At 41.8% G+C, this 20,506-nt stretch overlaps 2 protein-coding genes across 2 annotated transcripts; both read right to left on the bottom strand.

Annotated features, from left to right (window-relative positions):
* Nucleotides 1-1,760: 1,760 nt before the first annotated feature.
* LOC146173717 (uncharacterized) lies at nucleotides 1,761-7,410 on the bottom strand. Its single transcript, XM_084585253.1, has 4 exons — nucleotides 6,942-7,410; nucleotides 5,516-5,790; nucleotides 4,352-4,441; nucleotides 1,761-1,865 (listed from the first exon to the last, which is right to left on the bottom strand). The coding sequence occupies exons 1-4, from the start codon at nucleotides 7,390-7,392 to the stop codon at nucleotides 1,761-1,763; spliced, it is 921 nt and encodes a 306-aa protein (XP_084441379.1). The 5' UTR covers nucleotides 7,393-7,410.
* Nucleotides 7,411-12,601: 5,191 nt separating this feature from the next.
* Nucleotides 12,602-18,507, bottom strand: LOC146173718 (uncharacterized). The gene is made up of 4 exons (XM_084585254.1): nucleotides 18,284-18,507; nucleotides 16,753-17,593; nucleotides 13,826-13,915; nucleotides 12,602-12,718 (listed from the first exon to the last, which is right to left on the bottom strand). The coding sequence occupies exons 1-4, from the start codon at nucleotides 18,505-18,507 to the stop codon at nucleotides 12,602-12,604; spliced, it is 1,272 nt and encodes a 423-aa protein (XP_084441380.1).
* Between the last annotated feature and the right edge of the window lie 1,999 nt (nucleotides 18,508-20,506).

Genomic DNA, 20,506 nt, shown 5'->3' on the forward strand with positions numbered 1-20,506 from the left:
TGGTGTGAGCAGTTTAAAGATGTGTTTTAACGTTTCGAAGAGTTATGCTAACCGATATGACGTCACTCTGCACGCCGGCTGCCGACCAAACAACGCATCGCCGGAGAATTATTTGGTGCCTTATCTCACCTGTACCAGTGTATTCGCTTTTGGGACCACTTGGGGATATTTAACGTGCGCTCACATCGCACAGCACACGGGCGCCTCTTCGTTTCGCCTCCATCGAAGCGCAGCCACCGAATTCGGGTTCAAACCCGGGTACTCTGGCACAGTAGTCGGGCGTCTTGAGTCGTGAGAAAAAGGAGGAAGGTGGCATTGAAAACAGACAGAAAAAGGCGCATAGCCAAGCCAGCCAATATTTTCCAATACATGCAAGCCATTTAATAAGCATTATGATATCATGCGGAACACCGTCCTCTTCTAGGGCTATGAATCGAATTCTACTGGGGTTTAAAGCGAAATATTTGTCCAAAGTTCGCTGTAGAACATCCCAAAACGAAATTTGTGCAAAGTTCGCTGTAGAACATCCCAAAACAAAACTCCTGTCCTAACAATCTATACACACTTGATCAACAGTCTCTGGCTTTCTACCCAATATATACTTCACACCCCACCGTGGTGCAGTGGTAAGACGCCCGACTACTGTGCCGGAGTTCCCGGGATCGAATCCCGACCACGGCGGCTGCATTTCGATGGAGGCGAAACGAAGTGGCGTCCGTGTGCTGTGCGATGTCAGCGGACGTTAAAGAACCCCAGGTGGTCGAAATTTCCGGAGTCCTCCACTACGGCGTCTCTCATAGCCTGGGTTGCTTTGGGACGTTAAACCCCACAAACCAAACCAAACCAGCATAAAAATTTATTTCTCTGCCATCGATGTCTTCACAGGTAGAGCCCCTACAAGCAATTTAGGAAAATACATTTTCACAGCAGGTAGTCCAGGAATCCCTTTCACATGTTTCAGTACATTTTTTCCTGGCCAAGGAGTGTACTGTGCTCGGCTACTTTATCGGAAGCGTTTGGGAAAACTCTCCAACCTTAACTGGAGGCTCATTTGCGCTGAAACCGCTCATAAAGCTTGCGCTCTGTTGACCCTCATGTTGCGAGGTAAGTTTGACCATAGTGCTCACCTGGTTAGCCGCGCATGGTTAAAAATCAAAAACCGCCTGCGACGAGATTGAGGAGCAAACGATGCCAACGCCGAGTTAGCTGAGCTTCTAGCAAAAGGCTGCTGTGGCATCATCTGGTGTCGCTGGAAGAAAGTGCCGCTTTTCGAAAGCGTCCAGGCAACCGTAACACATTTTGTTGCGAAAGCAATACTCCGACAGCCAAAGCGAGATCTCGGGTTGCCGCAGCTACGGTATTCTCATAAATACATCAGTCTGCCATGACATTTGAATTCGCGTTACCCATACGCCCCAGGCGGGAGCTGCCAACTCGGGTGGCTACTTGCATATGGAAAGGTGATACCTGAATCAGCCTTTTAGAACCGTTTGCATTCTCATTACACCTACACATATATACGGATTTGGTTTAAGCGTGACTTTATATGTGGGCTATCTTACGCTCTCGTGCCATACCCTTAAAGGATGAACGCAAGTGGCCCCAATAATTTAGCACCTTACACTGAAAGGGCGTCATAGGTGAATAACGTAGGAGGCAAAAGAACCTTCTGCCGTTACTTTCGCAATTCAACTAGGGTTAACCAGAGCTAAACCACAATTAAGTTTTGTAATGATGCTAGATGACGCCACCACTGCCCTTCAGCGGAAAATTGGCTTTTGCGTCTTTTGCTCCTTCAGCTTCGTCACAGAGGGTTCTGGTTCCTCATCATGTGTTACCAAACCAGGTAAGAACCACTGTAAGGCCTACAACACAACAAAAGGGGCAAAAGAGCAAAAGCTTTTATACTTAGTTTAACTGTAAATGAGCCTCCGGTTGAGGCTGGACAATTTTTTATAACATGTCGATAAAGTTGCAGAACACTGTATAATGACCGTTATACGTTAACAACCAAGATCATTCGAATAAGTCCTTTGTACAACCTTTTTTCGGCAAGCAATAAATATTCCATTGAAAATTTAGTTCATGAAAACTGTGCGGCTTGTACAATATCGCCAAAATCACTGGCATTCCACCAACAGTGTGAGAAGCAGTTCCCGCAAGGAATACTGGCAAAGCTCTTGCTAAACGTAATTGACAAATGGTACGTAGAAATGGATCATTTGCATCTCGTAGGAAAACGACAGGGTTATCAACTTGACCCCAAAATAAGTGCTACCGAGAGAATGCAACATCACCTACTCAGGAAAAAAGGTTAGTTATTTGTATACTTATTTACAGATACCGCAATCGACGAGGGATTTTACAGGTTGGGAATATAAAATAACGGTCAAACAATAATTGTAGGAAACAGAACGAAGTGAAGAAGAACATTGCACTACCATATGAATACGACAACATGAAGAAGGAAAATTCACTGTCAAGTAAATACAACAAACATTATTTTTCAATACGATGCACTGCGTGAGAAGAAAAGAAAGCAAAAACGAAACGCATATTTGAGCTTTTACGTCATTAGCTCAGATTGGTGGTAAACAAATACAAAGAAGGTTGAGTCACTGCTATGTTGTTCAAGCTATTCCAGCCTTCTACAGTTCGAGGAAAAAATGAACGTTCAATTGCAATCATTTTTTACATGGAATGATGTCATTGTTAGGTGATGCCTCTGTCTTAGGGCATATTCAGAAGAAAGTGTAATTATAGAACTTTTAATTTTGTAGTGTTCATTTTCAATCTGATACATAAACTTTAGCGTGGAAAATAATTTACGCTGTGTTAGTAGTGACAAGTTGGCTCGTTTTAAAAGTTTGTGACGAAAATCCTACGATGAAAATTGTTGTATATAAAGCGAACCGCCATTTTCTGCAGCCTTTCGAGTTGTTCCATGTTGGTTTGTGCTAAAGGTTCCCTGATAACTGCTGCTAATCAAGCACCGGAAGTATAATTGCGCTATATTATAATAAACGGGCATTGCTTGTGGACAGTTTTAAAGCTCTTCGGAGAATACAATTTACAACTGGCTTTAGCGGTTACTTTATCAGTGTGGAGCTTTCATTTCCGGTGGTTGGTTATTCACAGCCCAAGGTATTTGTATACTTCTCTGAATAATTGAAAGTAAGCTTACGTTTTTTGTGAGTGACACATATATAAACAGTTTTTTCAAAATACCGCATGGATATGTTCGACTTGTTTTCTCATGATTTGAAGCCTAGATAAAAACTTCAAACACCCTCGATATTTTTTGTATCTTTATCCTTGAGCAATGCACAATCTGCATTACATACCATACTTTGCTCACAAAAACAAAAATTGCATACGGTTGCGCGAGAATACATTGGCATTTTTGCCCCCAATTTTTCAGCATTGGTTTCTATTGTCGCCTGTTTTTCTCAAGTGGGACCCCAAGATACATTGTCGGAGTCGATAACCCCGCAATATTGACAAGTAGTGAATGCGTTGTTTGCCATTCCCCATGTCAAATCCCCAAACATTTATGCCAATTAACAACGCTACCACTAATCTTGCGAAATCGTTTGATGTATTCACTGTTTAACTAAACCTTTCTTAGTCTCACATATATTTTTGTATCGTCGGCATATACTAAAATTTATACTTGACATGAGTGCAGTGAAAACTCAGCAAATAAATTGCTGGTGCGGACATTGCTGCACAAAAAAAATGATATATATACCAAAGAGAAGTGGCGATAGTCGACACCCCTGCCGCACTGAGCCTTGAACCGGCATCCTCTCGCAAAGCATCTTGTTCGCCCTTAATCTTGTATTGCACAATCTCTACGCCATTCGTACGCCCTCCACCAGGAGCGCTCCGACACTTAAGTGGTCTAGTATCGGAAATAACACTTCGTGTAAGACTGGGTCACATACTTTCCCTAGATCAATCTCAAGCATGGCTACGACACCATAAATAAAATTACAGCACTCCCGTATACTCCTGGCTACTTGGATGTAGTAATAATTGATTGACCTCTTTATGCCGCATCTACGTCGTAGTCTCCTACAAAATAATCTCCAATAGCTAATGCAAGAGGAACGCCAGGTGCCTGTGGCTTAGAACAAAGACATACACTTCATTAAATCGCTTTTCGAAGAGGTGATGATAGACCCAGCGAGCTGCAGAGAGTGTAGCAAAAGAGGAATTCAGCACCACTATGATTCCTTGTTTTCAAAAATGGGCAGTGTGCAATTTATGGTAATCTTTGTTCGCACAAAAAATGGCGCAAAGGATTTCAGGAATAGCGTGCAAACGAGCTTTATTCCTGAGTACTCACCGAAACCAGTGGCGGCAAGTCAAGAGTAAAGAAGTTTCCGCCGCAAAGTGACAGTTCCTCTGGACGAATGGAGTTGTGCAAATAGGCAACCTGCGTGCGTTTGAAATTATAGACACTCTTTCGTGCACCTGAGACGCAGTGCGGAAGTTATGAAGCCCTTTCCATTTTCAAATTAAAAGTTATTTATAAAAATGACTGTATTCCTCCAATAATTGTAAGCGACGTTTTACAAAATCTCAGCACTTTAGATAAATTTGATACACGAATATACCTGGCGAAGTTCCACAGGTGAGCTTTGTTACATAGGTGTTCTGACTAAGGTGTCCTTTATTTCTTGAACCTTCAAAAGGAGAGAAAGAAACAGCAGTCAGTTAGGTGCTCGACGGCTCGTCTAAAATTGATGTCACACGCCGCACTTGGTGTGATAATATCGCCATAAAGGTTTGAAACAGTTCTAGATCTAAGCCTTTGTGCCGATTGCGAAATTCATCTAGCGTTTGCTAGTAGGCGTTAGCGCTGTACTTTAGCGTATGGCCCAATTTAAAAAAAAAATATTTTCAGAAAATTGGATGTCGCGGCATGCTGTCCTAGCATGAGCGCTTAGAGTATTTTATGAAACATGAGGCAGCTCCGCGTAAGAGAAAGGGTTGATGACCTCTCACGACATAACTTGCACCGTACAGGTTTTACAATGCTGCCTCAACTCTACCAGACATGTCCGTAAAGGGCGAAGGAGAGTTTGAAATTAATTTTAAGCGCTTATATTTATGCTTAAAGCGCTACAGGCGCAGAGAGCGGGGCAATGCTAGCACTTTACTATGCCAGGTAACCTCGAGGGTAGCCTCAGCACCAAGACACTAAAATCGTGGAGCAACCGTCGTTCTTGCGGCTACAGTAATTCAAGTAATTACATTTAAAACAAGTACTCGCCTCATAGCTCAAGGCGTGACTAAGGCAGGCCATGTCGATCAAGTCCAAGGTTGAGTAAGAACAGTAAGACAAGGTCAAGAGCAGCTGGTTACCGGGGACACCCTTGTAGAAAATGCAAAAGACAGATATGCAGCCCACGACCAGTAGAGCGGCGGATGAAGCCTTCAAGGAATAATGCAAGGTGGTGTTGAGCAGTCTTCGTAGTTTTCCGATAGATCGCAGACTGAGCCTCACTTCTTGCAGTTCCGCGACACCGCCGGAATCCATCGCGGCATTGCCCGTTGTCGGTAGCACCGTCTTGAGGACGTCGTGCTGGTGGCGAACGTACGTGATGAGGACTTCGCAGCAGGGTCTCATGAAGATAGAGTGTAGAACATCATAGAAGAAGAAGAGGAAGTTGGTGATAATTGTGCTCATATTCAGCACAAGATCCAAGTAGTAGTTGAGGTCAGAGTCTGGCGTGCTCATGATGACATGGACGGTGGCAGCGAGGTTAGCCGAGAATACCACTGCCATAAACAACCTGGATCAGAGGGAACCATGTTTGCATGACAGCAGTATAACAATTTATTTTTAAGTAACCAAACGTAATCAAGGACATGACGACGATAGGGAGACTATTTATTGTATATACAGTATAATGAATCAGCCTAAATTCAGCAAATTGAAAAATTTTATACACTTCAAAGCAAACATTCAGATAAGAGATGGAGAAAAACAAATATAATTTTATTATTTGTTGAATATCTTCCATCAGTTATCCAAAGAACTTACATTTCCATAACTCAAAAGTAACTTTCTAGACTTAAACCACATGACGTTGCTTTCTGACCAAAACTTATCCGCAAACGCAAATGAAAACTGCGGTAAACTTACCACTATTGTTTTCTCAGCATTGGTATTAAATGCCTTTCCGAACTTTCACTTGGATGCTGGCTCAGCGTTGCTGTTTACGCATAATCTGAGCTCTTCCTTCTCTACTCAACTGTTTCAGAGTATTAAATTTTGAATATATTCATCTATAAACAATAAATAATTTTTATGCCAGTATCTTTACAGTCTTTTCTCTATCTTGGTCTCAGTTTTTTTTCTTGTCATTTCTGTGCTCCTTCCGGAATCAGCAAAAAGTCCCCTCATCAGAGTCTGTTTGTTTAAGCGGCTTTAAATTACATTTATGGCACGTAACCACTGACTTAAAGTAGCACTTAAGAATGAAACAGTAAGGAGACCAACGAAGAAAGTTTCTCGTCCTGTAAATTTCAGGGTAATCTGTATTGACAATAAAAGGCGATTTGATCTTTGTGAGCACCGGTAGTCACACTCGGCAGGGTAAATATAGTGCGAACAAAGGCCAATAATTTTATGTAGAGAACCATCTTAGAATGCGTGGGGTAATTGTCGTAGTGCGGCAACCTCATGGTTGCACGTCATGAATTAAAACTTCAAAGCATTCAATGACGACTACATAACTTATTTTTCTTAGAACCGCACAATTGCGCAGCAGTGGGAGTACGGGCCACTTTTGAAAAGTTGTGAATTTCGCTAATGCATTCTTTAGTCATACTGTAATGATTGGCTCTATTCAAATATAGATTCAATTTCGTGCTGAAATTTGTTCTCTTTAATAGAGGCGATCCTCTCGTGAGCACTGCCAGCGCACTTGAAAGATGCACAAGAAAAGAAATCTTGTTGGGATACCTGAGAGTGTAAGAGGTCCAGGATTTGTAGCGATATTTCTCACTGAAGAATGCAGTCCTCTTCTCGTACTTGGCAGACTTCCTGAAAAACTCCAACATCGTCCAAGAGCCGAGGACTGCACTGCAGAGGTTGACAGTGACCTTTATGGCCACGGCCGCCGGAACGACCAAAAATATTGACCTCGTGAAAAAGCGAGCTTCGACTGAGAATCGCACCAATTTTGTGGCGACAAAAGCGATATTCATAGAAGCGAAGACAAGCAAACAGGCCAATGAGTACACAGTGTACCAGGACTTCCAGGCCACCACCAGTTCGTCGATATAATCGGTTTGTAAATTCTTTATGAAAAACACGCCTGCGGCTCGGCACAACCAACCATATATTTTGAAGTGCTCTGCCATCCAGCTGCCCATGGCTGCCGTCGTTCCGGGCGAAGCAGTCACCGGACTCTGCAATAAGACTATTTTTTGTTTCAATAGAAGACGGTTAGTTTCACAAAAATATTGTTATCACAGTGTTCCGGCCTATCACCCGAAATATAGGACAAACTTAAGAGAATTGAATTATCTGTTGTGATGTCAGTCCCGAAGTTTTATTCTGTCATGCATGTTTGTTGGAAACAATCTCCTATGAAATTATAACCTTCAAACGAACTGAACTACATTATTATAAGCTATTACCTACGGAAAGGGGGCGGTACCTGTCTTCACTGAAATTGAAGCCTGACCAATGCTGTTTGCTGATAGATGAATATGGATTAGAGAGTAGAAAAACAAAACAAACATATATCTACAAAACGCATCCCACGAGACTAAACGGTATTATACGGCATTATATGTAGCTGGTGCGAAGCGTTGCCCTGTGTATTTTATGCCGTCTGGCCTCGGCCCATATAATGATGCTTTTACAGATCCTGCATACATCTAAAATAATCTTTAAAGGTATACGGGTGGTTTCCCTCCTCAAATCACAGACATGGACAGTATGAAGAATGTCATAAGTATATATTATGTTGCAGATCCCTAGCCATGTGGCGTGCAGCTTTTGCCCTCCAGTGTATACAATACCTATAAAAGCAAAAAGAATCAATTTTTTGAATAGCGGGATTTGAAGCCAGAAGGTTTTAAGAAATTTTGTGTTGGGAAGTCGATGAAGCAGTTGCTTTAGACAACGCTAAGCTTAGGGAAAGGCTGTGGGATAGTCTGACTGAGGTAACTAGCACCGAGAAAGGCTGCAATCAGACGTAACGGACGTATGACGTCTTACGCGTGTTGCGTCCAATTTTGTCCTTTCACGGCGCCAATTACATCAGTCATGTTGAAACAACTTGCCCAAAAGCACGTACTATATGCTTCCGCCTACGCTTCCCTAGAATGTGACCGGCAAGGCAGTTCTCGCGGACGAAATTTATAGCTTGACTGCGAGTTGTCGTTGTTCGTTTGTTGTTTTAGAGCAACTGTGGACCTTAGAGGCGCCCCATGAAATAGTGTGCACGTAGAAATGCCTGTACCACGTAAATGAAACATATCCAAAAATACGTAATTTACTCTTTAAAATAATGGGTATCATACACATTTCTGTCACCTATTATTACGGAGCACTGTTCCGTTTCACAACAAACATTTGATACATGGCAATTACTGAGCCGATTCAATTCGGTATAGGAAACACACGGCTCAATTCCATCCTACTCATCCGAAATAAAAACTAATGCATGCCAGGAGAAACACTTTAGGCTGTCAAAAAGTTGCTGCAAGGGATTCAATGCAGCTATCATAGAGATGTTTCCATGCAAAATTCACTAGACCAGAATTAAAATCAGCTTTTGGCTTCGGTAACCCCGCCTGTCTTGATTCGCTTTACAATACACGCTTTAGCCCTTGGACCTATCACTGTGTGATATGATTTTGTTCTGAATTGAATCGGGCGTGTGTAGCTCGCCTCTGGCGGAGTAATATACAAAAAATGAATAAGTTGTACCTCACATCAAAGTTAAGGTGACAGTAGCCCATGCATTGGATACGCAAAGCAATCTTTAAAATCTGCCCAGAACTGTGTCACAAATGACATGTCTGCGAAGTAGTTTGGCTGAAGCCACTGAACGAAGCAACGCAATAGAAATAATTTCAGACGATGAGTAAATAGGTACTCTGGAAGTACTTGCAGTAAGTGTCTGTGAGTTGTGAAACTTTTTGCCGTACATCGTCTGACACGGAAGAAAGATCTGGTTATTAAAATAGCTAAGGCAACCATGCAGATTCCACTATATCGGGTGGGCATTCATTTGCAAACATCGTGAACTGCTATCTTACCTCAACTACATCAGTTATCGGCTCGATCAACTATCGTGTTCTTCAGATAAAGAGATACATGCCGAAGTTGATGTTTCTGAAGACTCTTCAAAAATTTAATTCCTGAAGCCTGAAGCCGTGGTTTACGCAAAAATAAGCCACGTCATCGAGGACCATTCAGTAACAATCTTAAGGGGTCCCCTCATCAAATTAAGAGTAATTGAGCACATAATGTGCGAACTCTCTGAAACTATACACACGTATCTCTGCATGTAATACATAACATAAATTTTCTTTCTGAGGGCAGGTTATGCTAGAAGCCACAAAAGCAATGAAATTTCTTAAGTGCAAAGAGATCATTCTACTGCAATGCTAATTTTTGTTTCGTGTCGGCCACTATTGATGCAGATGAATTAACGGTCGAAGATAATGAGTTAGATGGTTTCATTTCACCTTCGGCAGCAGCATCTCACTCCTATCAGGAAACACGTTACCTGGCACAGTTTTATTTTATAGCACTTTAATTGATTTCAGATGCATAATTTTTGTGTGTAATTTTTGAGCACATTACACAACACGGAATATTTGCGTAACTAATTAGTAGGCCAATTCGCTCATTGACAACGTCCATGATAAATTATGCTGGCATGCCACTTAAACTCCATGTCACCGTTTTAGTGCATGAATAAAAAGTGTTAAAACCTCTTTTTCAAAAACTGAACTACTGACTCACCTCAAAGTTACTGAAATCGGCAATCGCCGTAGTGTAAGAACTGAGAGAGCACCACCCGCTGACTGAGTACGTGTGCAGCGTTTCTTAGCGATGGCGCCGAGAGACTCGTTCCTGACCCCGAATAAAAGTAAACGGAGCATAAAGTGCCAACTTGCCGCCTGCAGGGGATCGATGCGAGGAGGCTCATCAGCAGTACCAAATATGCTCCCGTTACAAGGCGAAAAACAAAGCAAGCGTGTCCTTATGCCTTGAATGTAGTGTGCCCAAGTTAGCTTATGCACGACCAAGCAGGCGTGACTTCGCACTGTGATCAATTACTTGCGGGAAGACAACTCTTTTCGCCTCACATTTGTTCTTGTCCACAACATTGGTGAGGGTCGCCATCAATATTCACTCTTTTAGTGAACAAACGCACCCTCGTTTGCATTTGATGTTACGAAGCATGGCTGCGCCACTCATATTTATTTCATTCCCGCATGCGCAACTGCGGCTGCAATTTTCATGCTTCATTTCAAGTCATTTATACCATTACAGTTTTTTTTTTCGTGTGCGCGCAATTTAATTCAACATCTCCCCTTCTGAGGACATTCCGACATTATCCAAAGTAACTAGATGGCTTAAGTGCACTAACTCTACCAATGTTATTTTCAGCCTTATCTTAGACATCACATTCACCCAGTCCATCCTCACAAATCGCTTTTAATGCACAGTCACCGGAGGGTATCCTCCGCCACTCACGAGGTAATTGCGGGTCTGCCGCAAGGATCCGTGCTTGGATCATTGCTATTCCTTATCTTTAAAAATGACCTCCCCTCTGGCATAGCATCGTCCATACATCTATTTGCCGATGACTGCATGTTAAACCATTGCATTTCTTTTCCCGACGACCAAGTAACCGTTCAGAGCGACGTATGTAAAAACTGAAGCCTGGTGCTGAGACTGGATGATGAAACTCAGCGTAACCAAATGAAAATTTAATGCAGGTCTCACGCAAACGTACTAATATTTCCTATACATATTCACTAAAGACAACTATCATATCAGAGGTTTTTTCCCAAAGGTATTTCACCGTCCTAATCAGCAATAAACTACATGGAATGAGCATATCACAAAACTAGCAGCTGACACTTCAAAAACCCCAGGCTTCATTAGACGGTCACTCACTATCACAGCCATCCATTCGTAAAATTGCGTAAAAACTTTCATTTGTCCAACGCTCGGATGCGCATCCGCAATTTGGTGCCCTCATCCGGTGTTCTTATTGTGACCTTCTCTTCAGCATCAGCAGTAATAAAACATCTATCGGTAGGGTTTCAGCTCACTAGCCCTAACACGCAACATTTCAAACCTATGCCTGTTCCATAAACTTTACCGTAACTTCTACCATCTCCGTGATTCTGCATTAGTTTTACCAGTGCGTATATTATCTCGTCTGTTCACCTCCAAGAGAATTTAGCGCTTACATGAATCTACTAACACATTCAACAAATCATTTCTAACAGTCGCAGTTCAAGAATGGATTCAGCTTTTTGAATATGTAAGTGAACGTGACCCGACTAGATTAATAGATCGCGTGACATGTCATTTCGCGTCATAACCGAGCGCTTCCTTTTCTAGTTTATTGCACCGCCTCCATCATTTGAAGGGTTTGTGTTTGAGCCTAATGGCTGTTCTGCCTCAATTTAGGCCATCAACAATTGTTTTTATGTTACCTCTCCACATATGTAATACCTCACCCAGGGTCCTTAAGGGTATAATAAATTATGATGATGATGAGTCGGTCTCTTAGCCGTGTGGTGGAGCTCTTTTTCTAAACTAGGCACCAAAATAAATTCGGATAATGACGTTAAGGAAGCTAGTGCGAAAGCCCTACTTCACCAGGCCTATGCATCTCATCGAGTGTGTGCGCATTTCGCAGCGCCTACCGGATGTTCGCTGTTAAGATGGGCATGTGAGATCATATTCTAGCTTTCTAGAGCTATTGAATACTGAGCAAGACATGCTGCCTGCATCTGGTGCAGGCAGGTTCTTGCGGCTTGACTGAAGGGGTGTTTTAAACTACTGCGAGCGGCTCAGAGCAGTTTGCCATGCCATCGCACTTACATATACTCTTCGATTGAGATGATCATGCCAGGTTTCCGCCATGCAACCCATATGCCATTGTATTGTGCTGGCGGCCGCGACAACAATAATATTTTAATAAGAAACCTGTCAAAAAATTATTCCAGTAGTACAACTACCCTTCTTAGCCTCCTTGCAACAAAATGGTATCTATTAGGAGTAATTATAAAAGCTGGGAAGAAAATGATGCTCAGCATAACATCTTGAGTGGACAACTTGGAGGCCACACATTTCTGCAAAAATTCTGCCCTTATGGCAAGCAATTTGTTTTTGACGTGATACGTTTCCGCATATGCGATGTAAAGTTTCTTATCATGTTGCTATGTGAATACATTACCTTATAAAGACAGTTTGCTTTACGATTTCCTCTTCTTAACCTGCCTTCCGGGTGTTCTCAGAGGTGGCGAGCTGGGTGCTGTTTATTGGTAGCGAAAATAATTGCGTCATTATATCTTTATTAGTGTTATTTGTTATTCCTCAAATTGATGCCGTGAGGTTCGCTCTCGAGGTATCAGATATGCATTTCGTTGTGCCCTCCAAGTCTGGACTTGTTTGCACTAGTATCACTGTGTACGTTATGATGGATCCCGCCATCTGAAAAGAAAACGTGTCAAAATAAATGAACATCGAGAACAGACAATACACGAAGGTTTAGTTTGCAATTCTGCAGTCACAAAATATACCCTGTTTACCGCATTACTGAGTAGAAATGTTTCTTTTAAAACATGTTTTTGTACTGACTACGCTATCGAAATCTATGGCAGTCCTCAAATTATTTACTTGACAGAATTTAATTTCAAACCCGTAATTCAGGGTCAATGAAGCCTTCACAACTTAGATCAGGCCTACATGCTATAGTTCTAAATTAAAAGCAATAAGCACCAATCTTTAGTTAATGTTTTAAACCTTTCCGAATATGCACTGTTTTTGGAATCATCAAATGTGAAAATGTTGCCTTCGAGCAGCCCTAAATTTAGACTGCGCATGTGATCTTGGTTTTTTCACGGACGCATTACAAATTCTACAAAACCCTTCTATTGCACAAAACTTTCATCAACCATGAAGTGTATAGATCCTTATACTGCGGAAAGAATAACAACCTCATATATCAGTAGTATATTTGACGTAGCCAAATTAATCAGGCTTTGTTAACATGCATTTGACAATAATATGGAAATTTTGCTTGTTTGGTGTGACTTTGTTACACCGTGGCAGTGCAGCAAACGACAGAACGAAAAGTGTTGCACGTGTTCATCCTCTCGTTCTCTGCCCTTTTCGCTTATTTCGGTAACAAATATAGGACGCGGCTGGTCGTAGAAGTGCTGTACAATCATTATGATCTTGCAGGTTCTCAGTAGCGCCGATATTATGTTTTATACGTGCAATGCAGCAAACGGGTCCTCTCCAAGTATCTCTTTCTTCCTACAACACGCATGCAATATGTGAAGTGTTCAGAGTAGTGCAAATTAATCTAACCAATATCTCGCTGGCTGGCAGGTGACTAGCATTATTGAATAGTGTTCCTGTTTTAAACGGTTAAACAAACTCTAATCACCAGAATGGAAGGTTATATCTATACTACTGGAGTGCTGAACATATTTGAGATAAAATACGGTATTATGATAAGGTTGAAAAATTTGCGAAAATAAAAACCAAATTTTTCCGTTCACATCGTAACCTCATATCTTATTAGCGACTTACGGAAACCAGCAGCCCCATGTTGATTTTGAAGAAATCATTGCCGTGTAAGCTGATGTCATCTGGGTTGATGCTGTTGTCCAAATAAATGATCTGGAGAATGAATTAATTACTGTAAAGTAGAATAAAGCAAAACTTATTCTCGCGTGCAAAAGTTCCAACCGTAACAATTTTGCATAACGCACTCCGAAATTGATAGTTTGAAAGTGGATAGCGGAATCAAGATTAGGGAATGTTATAGTGGTTTCTCAAAAGGAAGGCATTTTGAAATTTTCTGGGTTGTGAAAATAACAAATTACAAGACTGAGCTTAAGTATGACTAAATGTAGAAGTGATAGAAGCCACATTAAAGACCTGTTTTCAATAACTGCAGTGATTTCATTCCTACTACCTTCCAATCACTAGCAATCATCATTATCAACTAAATGCACCATTATTGTCATCGCTACTGCCATCCCCACTGATGACAAATAAAAACTAAGACCAATTGCTCAAAGTTACCTTGAGAAACTGGTCGCAGTTCTTCTTGTCAAGCGTAAAACTTTGTGAACCTTTTTCCCAACTTAGTGGACTCTTCCAATTTTACCGATCGGCCCTTATAATTTAGGTTTATGAGCGGTGTTTACGATTTTTTGCGTTTTGCGGAACTTCGCTTCTTTATGAGTACTTATTCCCTCTTTCACGTAAAAATGTAACAAAGAATCCATTTCTATACTGTCCTGGCCTCTGATTGCAATCAAATTGTATTGGGCGTGATGTGTTGACAAGCGTACGTAAAATGCCGTTTTCCCTTGTACCAAAATGTTTTTCTTTAATTTTTATGCCAAATTCTATCTGGTAAAGTGTGACTTAATAAATATTTCGTTTATTCTGTTAATGTCGGCTATGTGACACACCTTAAACCATCGAACGCTGTTTTATTGCCTCCGAAGACGCGATATAATTTTAGGACCTTCTACAAAGAACACTGAAGAAAGATTGTTTTGAATTTTTACTGTGTGCGTTACATAATGGTCACTAAATATGACCTTGAACCCTTTGACCTGATTTTCCTCCTTGGACTGCAGAGTCTGTTGAAGACGCACATGCTCATTTCCGCCAGATAGTGCACCAGCTGACGGACACTTACAAAGACAGCGAGTGTCAAATGGACTGGCTCTCATTATAGGTGTATTGTCGTTCTTTTCAACCGTTATAGAGGAGTTGCGTTAAAACATTTTTAATTGTGTGGTATAGAATATTTCAATTTAACTTGTTCGCCTACAGGTTGATTACGTTAAATAATGTATATAGATGTTTACGTCATTTAAGCGCGTGTAATAAATACTGTGCTGTAAAAAACCCATCAGACTTTTACGAGCCCGGCGTGGTGTAGTTGCCAACACGCGGTGCTACATGCGGATCCGTGGGATAGTAGTTCGATTTCTTTTGCAGACACATTACTTCTTCAGTATTGAGGAAATTTGAGCTAGTTGGTACATGATTGCAAATTACCAGCACTACGAAGAGGAACAATAACGAGTGAGGAAGGAAATGACAAGCGCTTGTCGTTGTGCTTCGTCTCTTGTTGTTGTTCCTCGTCGCAGCGCTGGTAATTTGCAATTACTTCTTCATGCGGTGGAGATATGCAGCGAATGGACACCAACATCACCATGAGTGCAGAAATGTCTCCGCCTTAAAATACTTTTTCTTTCAAGAAATGTGTCTTCGGACTTCCAGCAATCTTCGTAACAAAACGTTGGTACTGGAAAATAGGGTTTAACAGCGGACATAATATTTGTAGCCAGGAGTCATGTTTGTTCAAAAATTGTATTCAAATTTTATACAAAGGCATTTCAAATTAAGTACATCTGTTTCAACCTTGAAATTTGGGGTGCTTAACAGCTCACCATAAGCATTCAAATTCTGCGGTCACTTGTGCTTAGTCTACTTATTTTTTAGCGCTATTTTTCACCTGTGACATTTCTCACCTGAATGTTGAAAGCAACTGTGCGATCCAGAGTCAGAGTTCTTCGGCATAAATTCTTGATATTTTCTACCTTAAAGCAGATAAGCAAATGCGAGAGGATATATGTAAGTATGCACATAGTATACGTCACCTTGATATCAACTTTACTTCAGGCGTTTTATACGGCAACAACCCAGTAAATCATGGTAATTTCTGGCTTGACAGGTATTCGGCGCCGCAACTTGTATCACAGCATCAAGCTACGGTTCCGAAAGAAACACATTACCCTTACCTTATGTCAAAATATAAAAAATAGTTAGATAACGAACGTGATAATTTTCTTCAGGACAGCCCAGAGTTTCGACACAAAAAGGTTTGCAGTAGGTAATCTTACCTGCATGCTTTTCAAGTCACTAAGATCACCGGCTGAGGCCCCACTTCAACTGCGTACAATATTACGGATAAGCCATGGCTGAACAATCAACGCCAACTGCTCCTAAGTTTTTTATTCGTGTTTCTCCTCACCATCTAAAGGTTGGCTAAACAGCTTGCTTCCGTAGGAAGCATTATGCGCTATAAAATAGGCAGTATTTCTTCTCAGGTGAAAGCTGGGACGAAACGCATCAGTTGGTAACTTACTATTACGCCTCGCTGCCGTGGCCGCAAACAAATTTTGCAAGGTCATTAGATGTATTTGAGAGAATTAGTTAGACATATATTATCAGCGTTACAAAGCACGAAAGGTTTGTATAAATTTTAGCATATGATGTAGTGCTTCCAGCCCGCAACTCCAAAGAGGCATATGGCTTGGATGCGTCCAAAAATTAATGTAACCACTAAGTAAAGCTCCGGTGCTTCATAAAACGCAGTACGTTGAGTTAAATCAGCATGAAGAGTAGGTAAACAGTTGCTGCATCGGCCATAGGCACATACTGTGGTGTCACAAAGGTTTAAAGGTAAGCACAAAAATAGCATCACTTACAGCGCTGGACAACGACTGACCGACGTTCGCGAGCCTGAAGAACTCGTAGGAAGCGAACGCCGAGTAGCCGATCGCAATCCATATCTCAGTGCTCTTCATCCCCTGAGGGATGACGGTGTACAGAGTGATACAAGTTACCAGAAGGATTCCTATGCTAGAGACAACAATCGACTTCTGCCAGATACCGTTGATGTGGTTCTTGAGCTCTAAAACAGTCGTAAGCTGGATCCTCGTCGCTTGAACTTTCTTCGCTGCCACTTCGCATTGCAGGCAGTTATCGCCTGCATATTCTTCCAACTGTTGCTTGAGGAAGGTCACGTATCTTTCCAGCACATCTGCCGAATGTCGCAGGGTGAGAATGTTTGCACTGTCGTACACAAAGAAGAGGACAGCAGCAAAAATGCAGCAAACTCTGTCAACGATCTCCTGAACATTCAGTACGTCGCAGATGTCAACCTTTTGTTCCCGGTAGAAGAGCGCCATCATGTAGCCTGCGAAGTAAACGACGAACATCATCGCTGTTGAGAGGTCGGACAACAAAAAATGCCTCTGGCTGCAGCACTTGCACGTTGGAATGCTTATTTCCTTCTCGAAACGGGCGGCTTTCAGAAAGAAGTCGAGAATCTTTCGGCAGCTAAATACCATTGTCAAGAAGTTACTGCAGGCATTGAGAACGATGACGACGTTAAGGAGAACGAGAAGGGACTTGGTGAAGAATCTGTATGTGTCACCCAGTACAATCGGACTACGGGTAACAATGTCGATCTCGAACCACAGGTAGAAGATGAAGCATGCGGCTGCGTAGAGGCTGTACCAGTGGACCCAGATTACCTTAGGAGACCTGTAAGCATAACAGCAATGTCTGCGAATTAAAGAACGACGTCTAGATAATGAAACACTTTCAATAAACTCGAAATTATAGTGATTATTTATTTACAAAGTCGCATAATCTTTCAGCAGGAGTAAAAAAAGGCTTTTAGTTTTAGGCCACCACTTGGCTGCAATATTCTATGTGGAATGCTTTTAAGCTTATAAGTTTTTACCCTCGTCAGCAGTATTCTTATTTATTGCAGTCATAAGGTATGCGATTGAGTTTAGGATTGCTGCTTGTAAGTGCCGTCTTATTGTTGAAAATAGAAAATAAACATCTTTCCAGAACACATGCTGCTCACTACCGGTCACTGAAATGTTTCAAATGTAAGCTTTCCATAAGCAATATCGTAACTTCATTGTCAAATATAACAGGTACTTAAAAATGAAGCGTAAGAAGCAACAAAATGCAGTAATTAACCACATAAAATTCGTCAAATGTATGCTTGAAGAGCATTAGAAAAGTTCGAATAGCAGTCCTACCTGTATAATAAAGAACTCATTGGTTTTTTAAATTTTCTCAAACGCAGTTTTGCAAATAAAATATAGCAAAACCTTCAAATCCACTGCCACGTTCACGTAGTTAGAACTTTTCGCAACTATGGTACGTAGTCTTGCAGCGTCATGTACAGAAACAAACTCATCCCTTCTGAGCATCTACCTTGGAGGCTTGGCCAGCATGTCCTTGACGAAGAGGCAGCCGCAGTGACGATAAAGGCGGGCTTGAAAAGCAAAGCTTCTGAGCATGTTGCTATATGGTGATGGTGTGTGCTCGTCTTCTCTGCGGTAGCCCCGGTTGTCACCATGGGCAGGCGATACATCATCGGCAATTGGGCCTATTCTAGTGAGTTTCGTCCGCGTTACATCATATGCTGATGCGTTCATTGTAGTTCTCGTGCTGATACCTGCGGACAGGATGTGCGACAAGATGGCAAGCACTCTTCTGTTGTATACATCTCTCACAGTGGTGCGTGGGCTGAGACCATTCGGATGGAAATGTTTTGAACGCTAGACTTCAGAGGAGTGACAGCAGTATTATTTCAGCATTGCGGTGTTTTTCTAAGGTACGGCGCACAACGTGGGTTATTAGTGTCAAGGTTTCCAAATTTCGTTTCGCTGTTAGCGGTAAAGCTTTACAGCTAGATGTAGACCATCAGTGCACGTTAAGAATTGTAGCTGCCGCTGTGTGCGTGTCTTCTGGGAAGGCACAACGATGCCGCCGGAGCACCTAACCTCCCAGAGGCGTCGCGGCAAGTGGCGGCTTTTCCTGCGGATGCACACCTGCACTACAGACGTTTCGCGGCATTGCTTTGATAGACGTCGTAAAAGGTTTCGACTCCCTGAAAGAGTTCTTATGGGACCTATGCTAGATCAAAATGTTTGATTTAGTACTTTTCTTCGTCCTCTCTGAGCCCGTTGATGTTTTCAATCGCATAAAAAGCTGGAAATATGCAGAATGCACCGTCTACCGCAATGACGTCATCGACGACGTGCTCATCATGGGCGCGAATGTATGTTGCAGGTAGCCAGCGCAAGAATGGCCTGCAACCAAAGAAAGTGAAAACAAGAAAAACGGGAAAGGAAAGGAGAGCACGTTTTCAGTGCAAAAGGCAGGAATTTTCTAAGTTTCTTCTCGAATATAATATCCGTTAACGACGCAAACGAAAGTGCAAAATGCACTGAACATATCAGTCTCTCATTTATCTTTCCTCAAATAACACACTACATCACAGTAACGTTTAACATTCTAAAAGAAGGAAGACAAAATGAGAAAAAGAAAACTGGGAACGAGGAAAATGATACTAACATCTTTTTTTCTCTTGGGGGGGGGGGGGGGTTTATTTGGGCCGCTGCAGATTTAACATCCAGCCATCTGATAGCCATAAGCACTCGACATTCAAGGCCAAAGCCCTCCAAATAGCAACAGGAATAAACGGGAACACTGCCCAACATTTCGGGCAGCTGCAAACCCGGCGAGTCCGAGTTAATGAACTCTTAGTCATCCCTAATCATATTAATTACGAAGGAGCGAATACAATCAAGCAGACTAGGAAGACAAAATTTGAAGAATAATTTCTACTGTTAGTCAGCAAGCATTTTGTTAAACAATGAAAGAAAAAAAACTAAAACATAATGGAAACAAAAGAACACTAAGGCCGCTTCCTTGCCTCTGGGTTCGACGGTAACTGTTTTCTCAAAATTATTTGGCTCACAGCCCCATTCATTTATTTCAATTTCACTGTTGGCGTGCTATACATACGCGGTGCAGTAACAGGGTTTTTTTTTTTAGTTTACAATAGCCTCACCATAAAAATAAAATATCAGGTATCTTTCAAGAGGAGGTTATGCATGATCCGGCACCTTATGTTGCACATGAGCCACCACATCCTCTTCCGCAGTACCCACCAAACAGGTGAGCACAAAAACATTTTTAAAACGACGCAAAATCTGTATGCGGGAAATGATAAATATCTTCGATTGTGAGTCCACCACTCCACGAACATAAGTGTAATTTTACGTAATGAGGCGAACACAACAAGAACGCGCACGTTGACACTCGAGTAAGAGAGCGCCTAAGTCAAATATATCATTCGCAATGTGCGACTATAATTCAGGAATGCGACAGCAAAATTCGCTTTACTTTCATAGAGAAGGCATCCTGTATTCGCTCATGAAGGTCTCCGCTTATATGTTTGCAGAGAAACAGTGCAAAAGAGGCAGATATTTAGTCCGAGTGCTTCCCGCAGCATAGCAGGTACTTTTTTTGGAAAACGACTCATAGAGATGCCTAATCAAGGTAAATATAACACAGGTGTGCAAACCATAAGCAAACATGAACAACGGGATAGCCTCTGCAAAGATTTAACTGAGGGGTAGAGTTTTT

Source organism: Amblyomma maculatum, chromosome 11 (genome assembly GCF_055883805.1).
Source record: "Amblyomma maculatum isolate TAMU_Amacu chromosome 11, ASM5588380v1, whole genome shotgun sequence".
Classification (NCBI taxonomy): Eukaryota; Metazoa; Arthropoda; class Arachnida; order Ixodida; family Ixodidae; genus Amblyomma; species Amblyomma maculatum.

Bases quoted from the DNA above. Each gene is read 5' to 3' on its own strand.
- LOC146173717 (XM_084585253.1), bottom strand. From the start codon at position 7,392: ATGGGCAGCTGGATGGCAGAGCACTTCAAAATATATGGTTGGTTGTGC. The intron at 5,791-6,941 runs GTGCGCTGGCAG...TGTTTATGGCAG, and splicing joins TTTTCTTGTGCATCTTTCAA to TGGTATTCTCGGCTAACCTC. The intron at 1,866-4,351 runs GTGAGTACTCAG...GTTGTGTTGTAG, and splicing joins ACTTGCCGCCACTGGTTTCG to GCCTTACAGTGGTTCTTACC.
- LOC146173718 (XM_084585254.1), bottom strand. From the start codon at position 18,507: ATGAACGCATCAGCATATGATGTAACGCGGACGAAACTCACTAGAATA. The intron at 13,916-16,752 runs GTAAGTGATGCT...TTCATTCTCCAG, and splicing joins GTCAGTCGTTGTCCAGCGCT to ATCATTTATTTGGACAACAG. The intron at 12,719-13,825 runs GTAAGTCGCTAA...TTTTCTTTTCAG, and splicing joins ACATGGGGCTGCTGGTTTCC to ATGGCGGGATCCATCATAAC.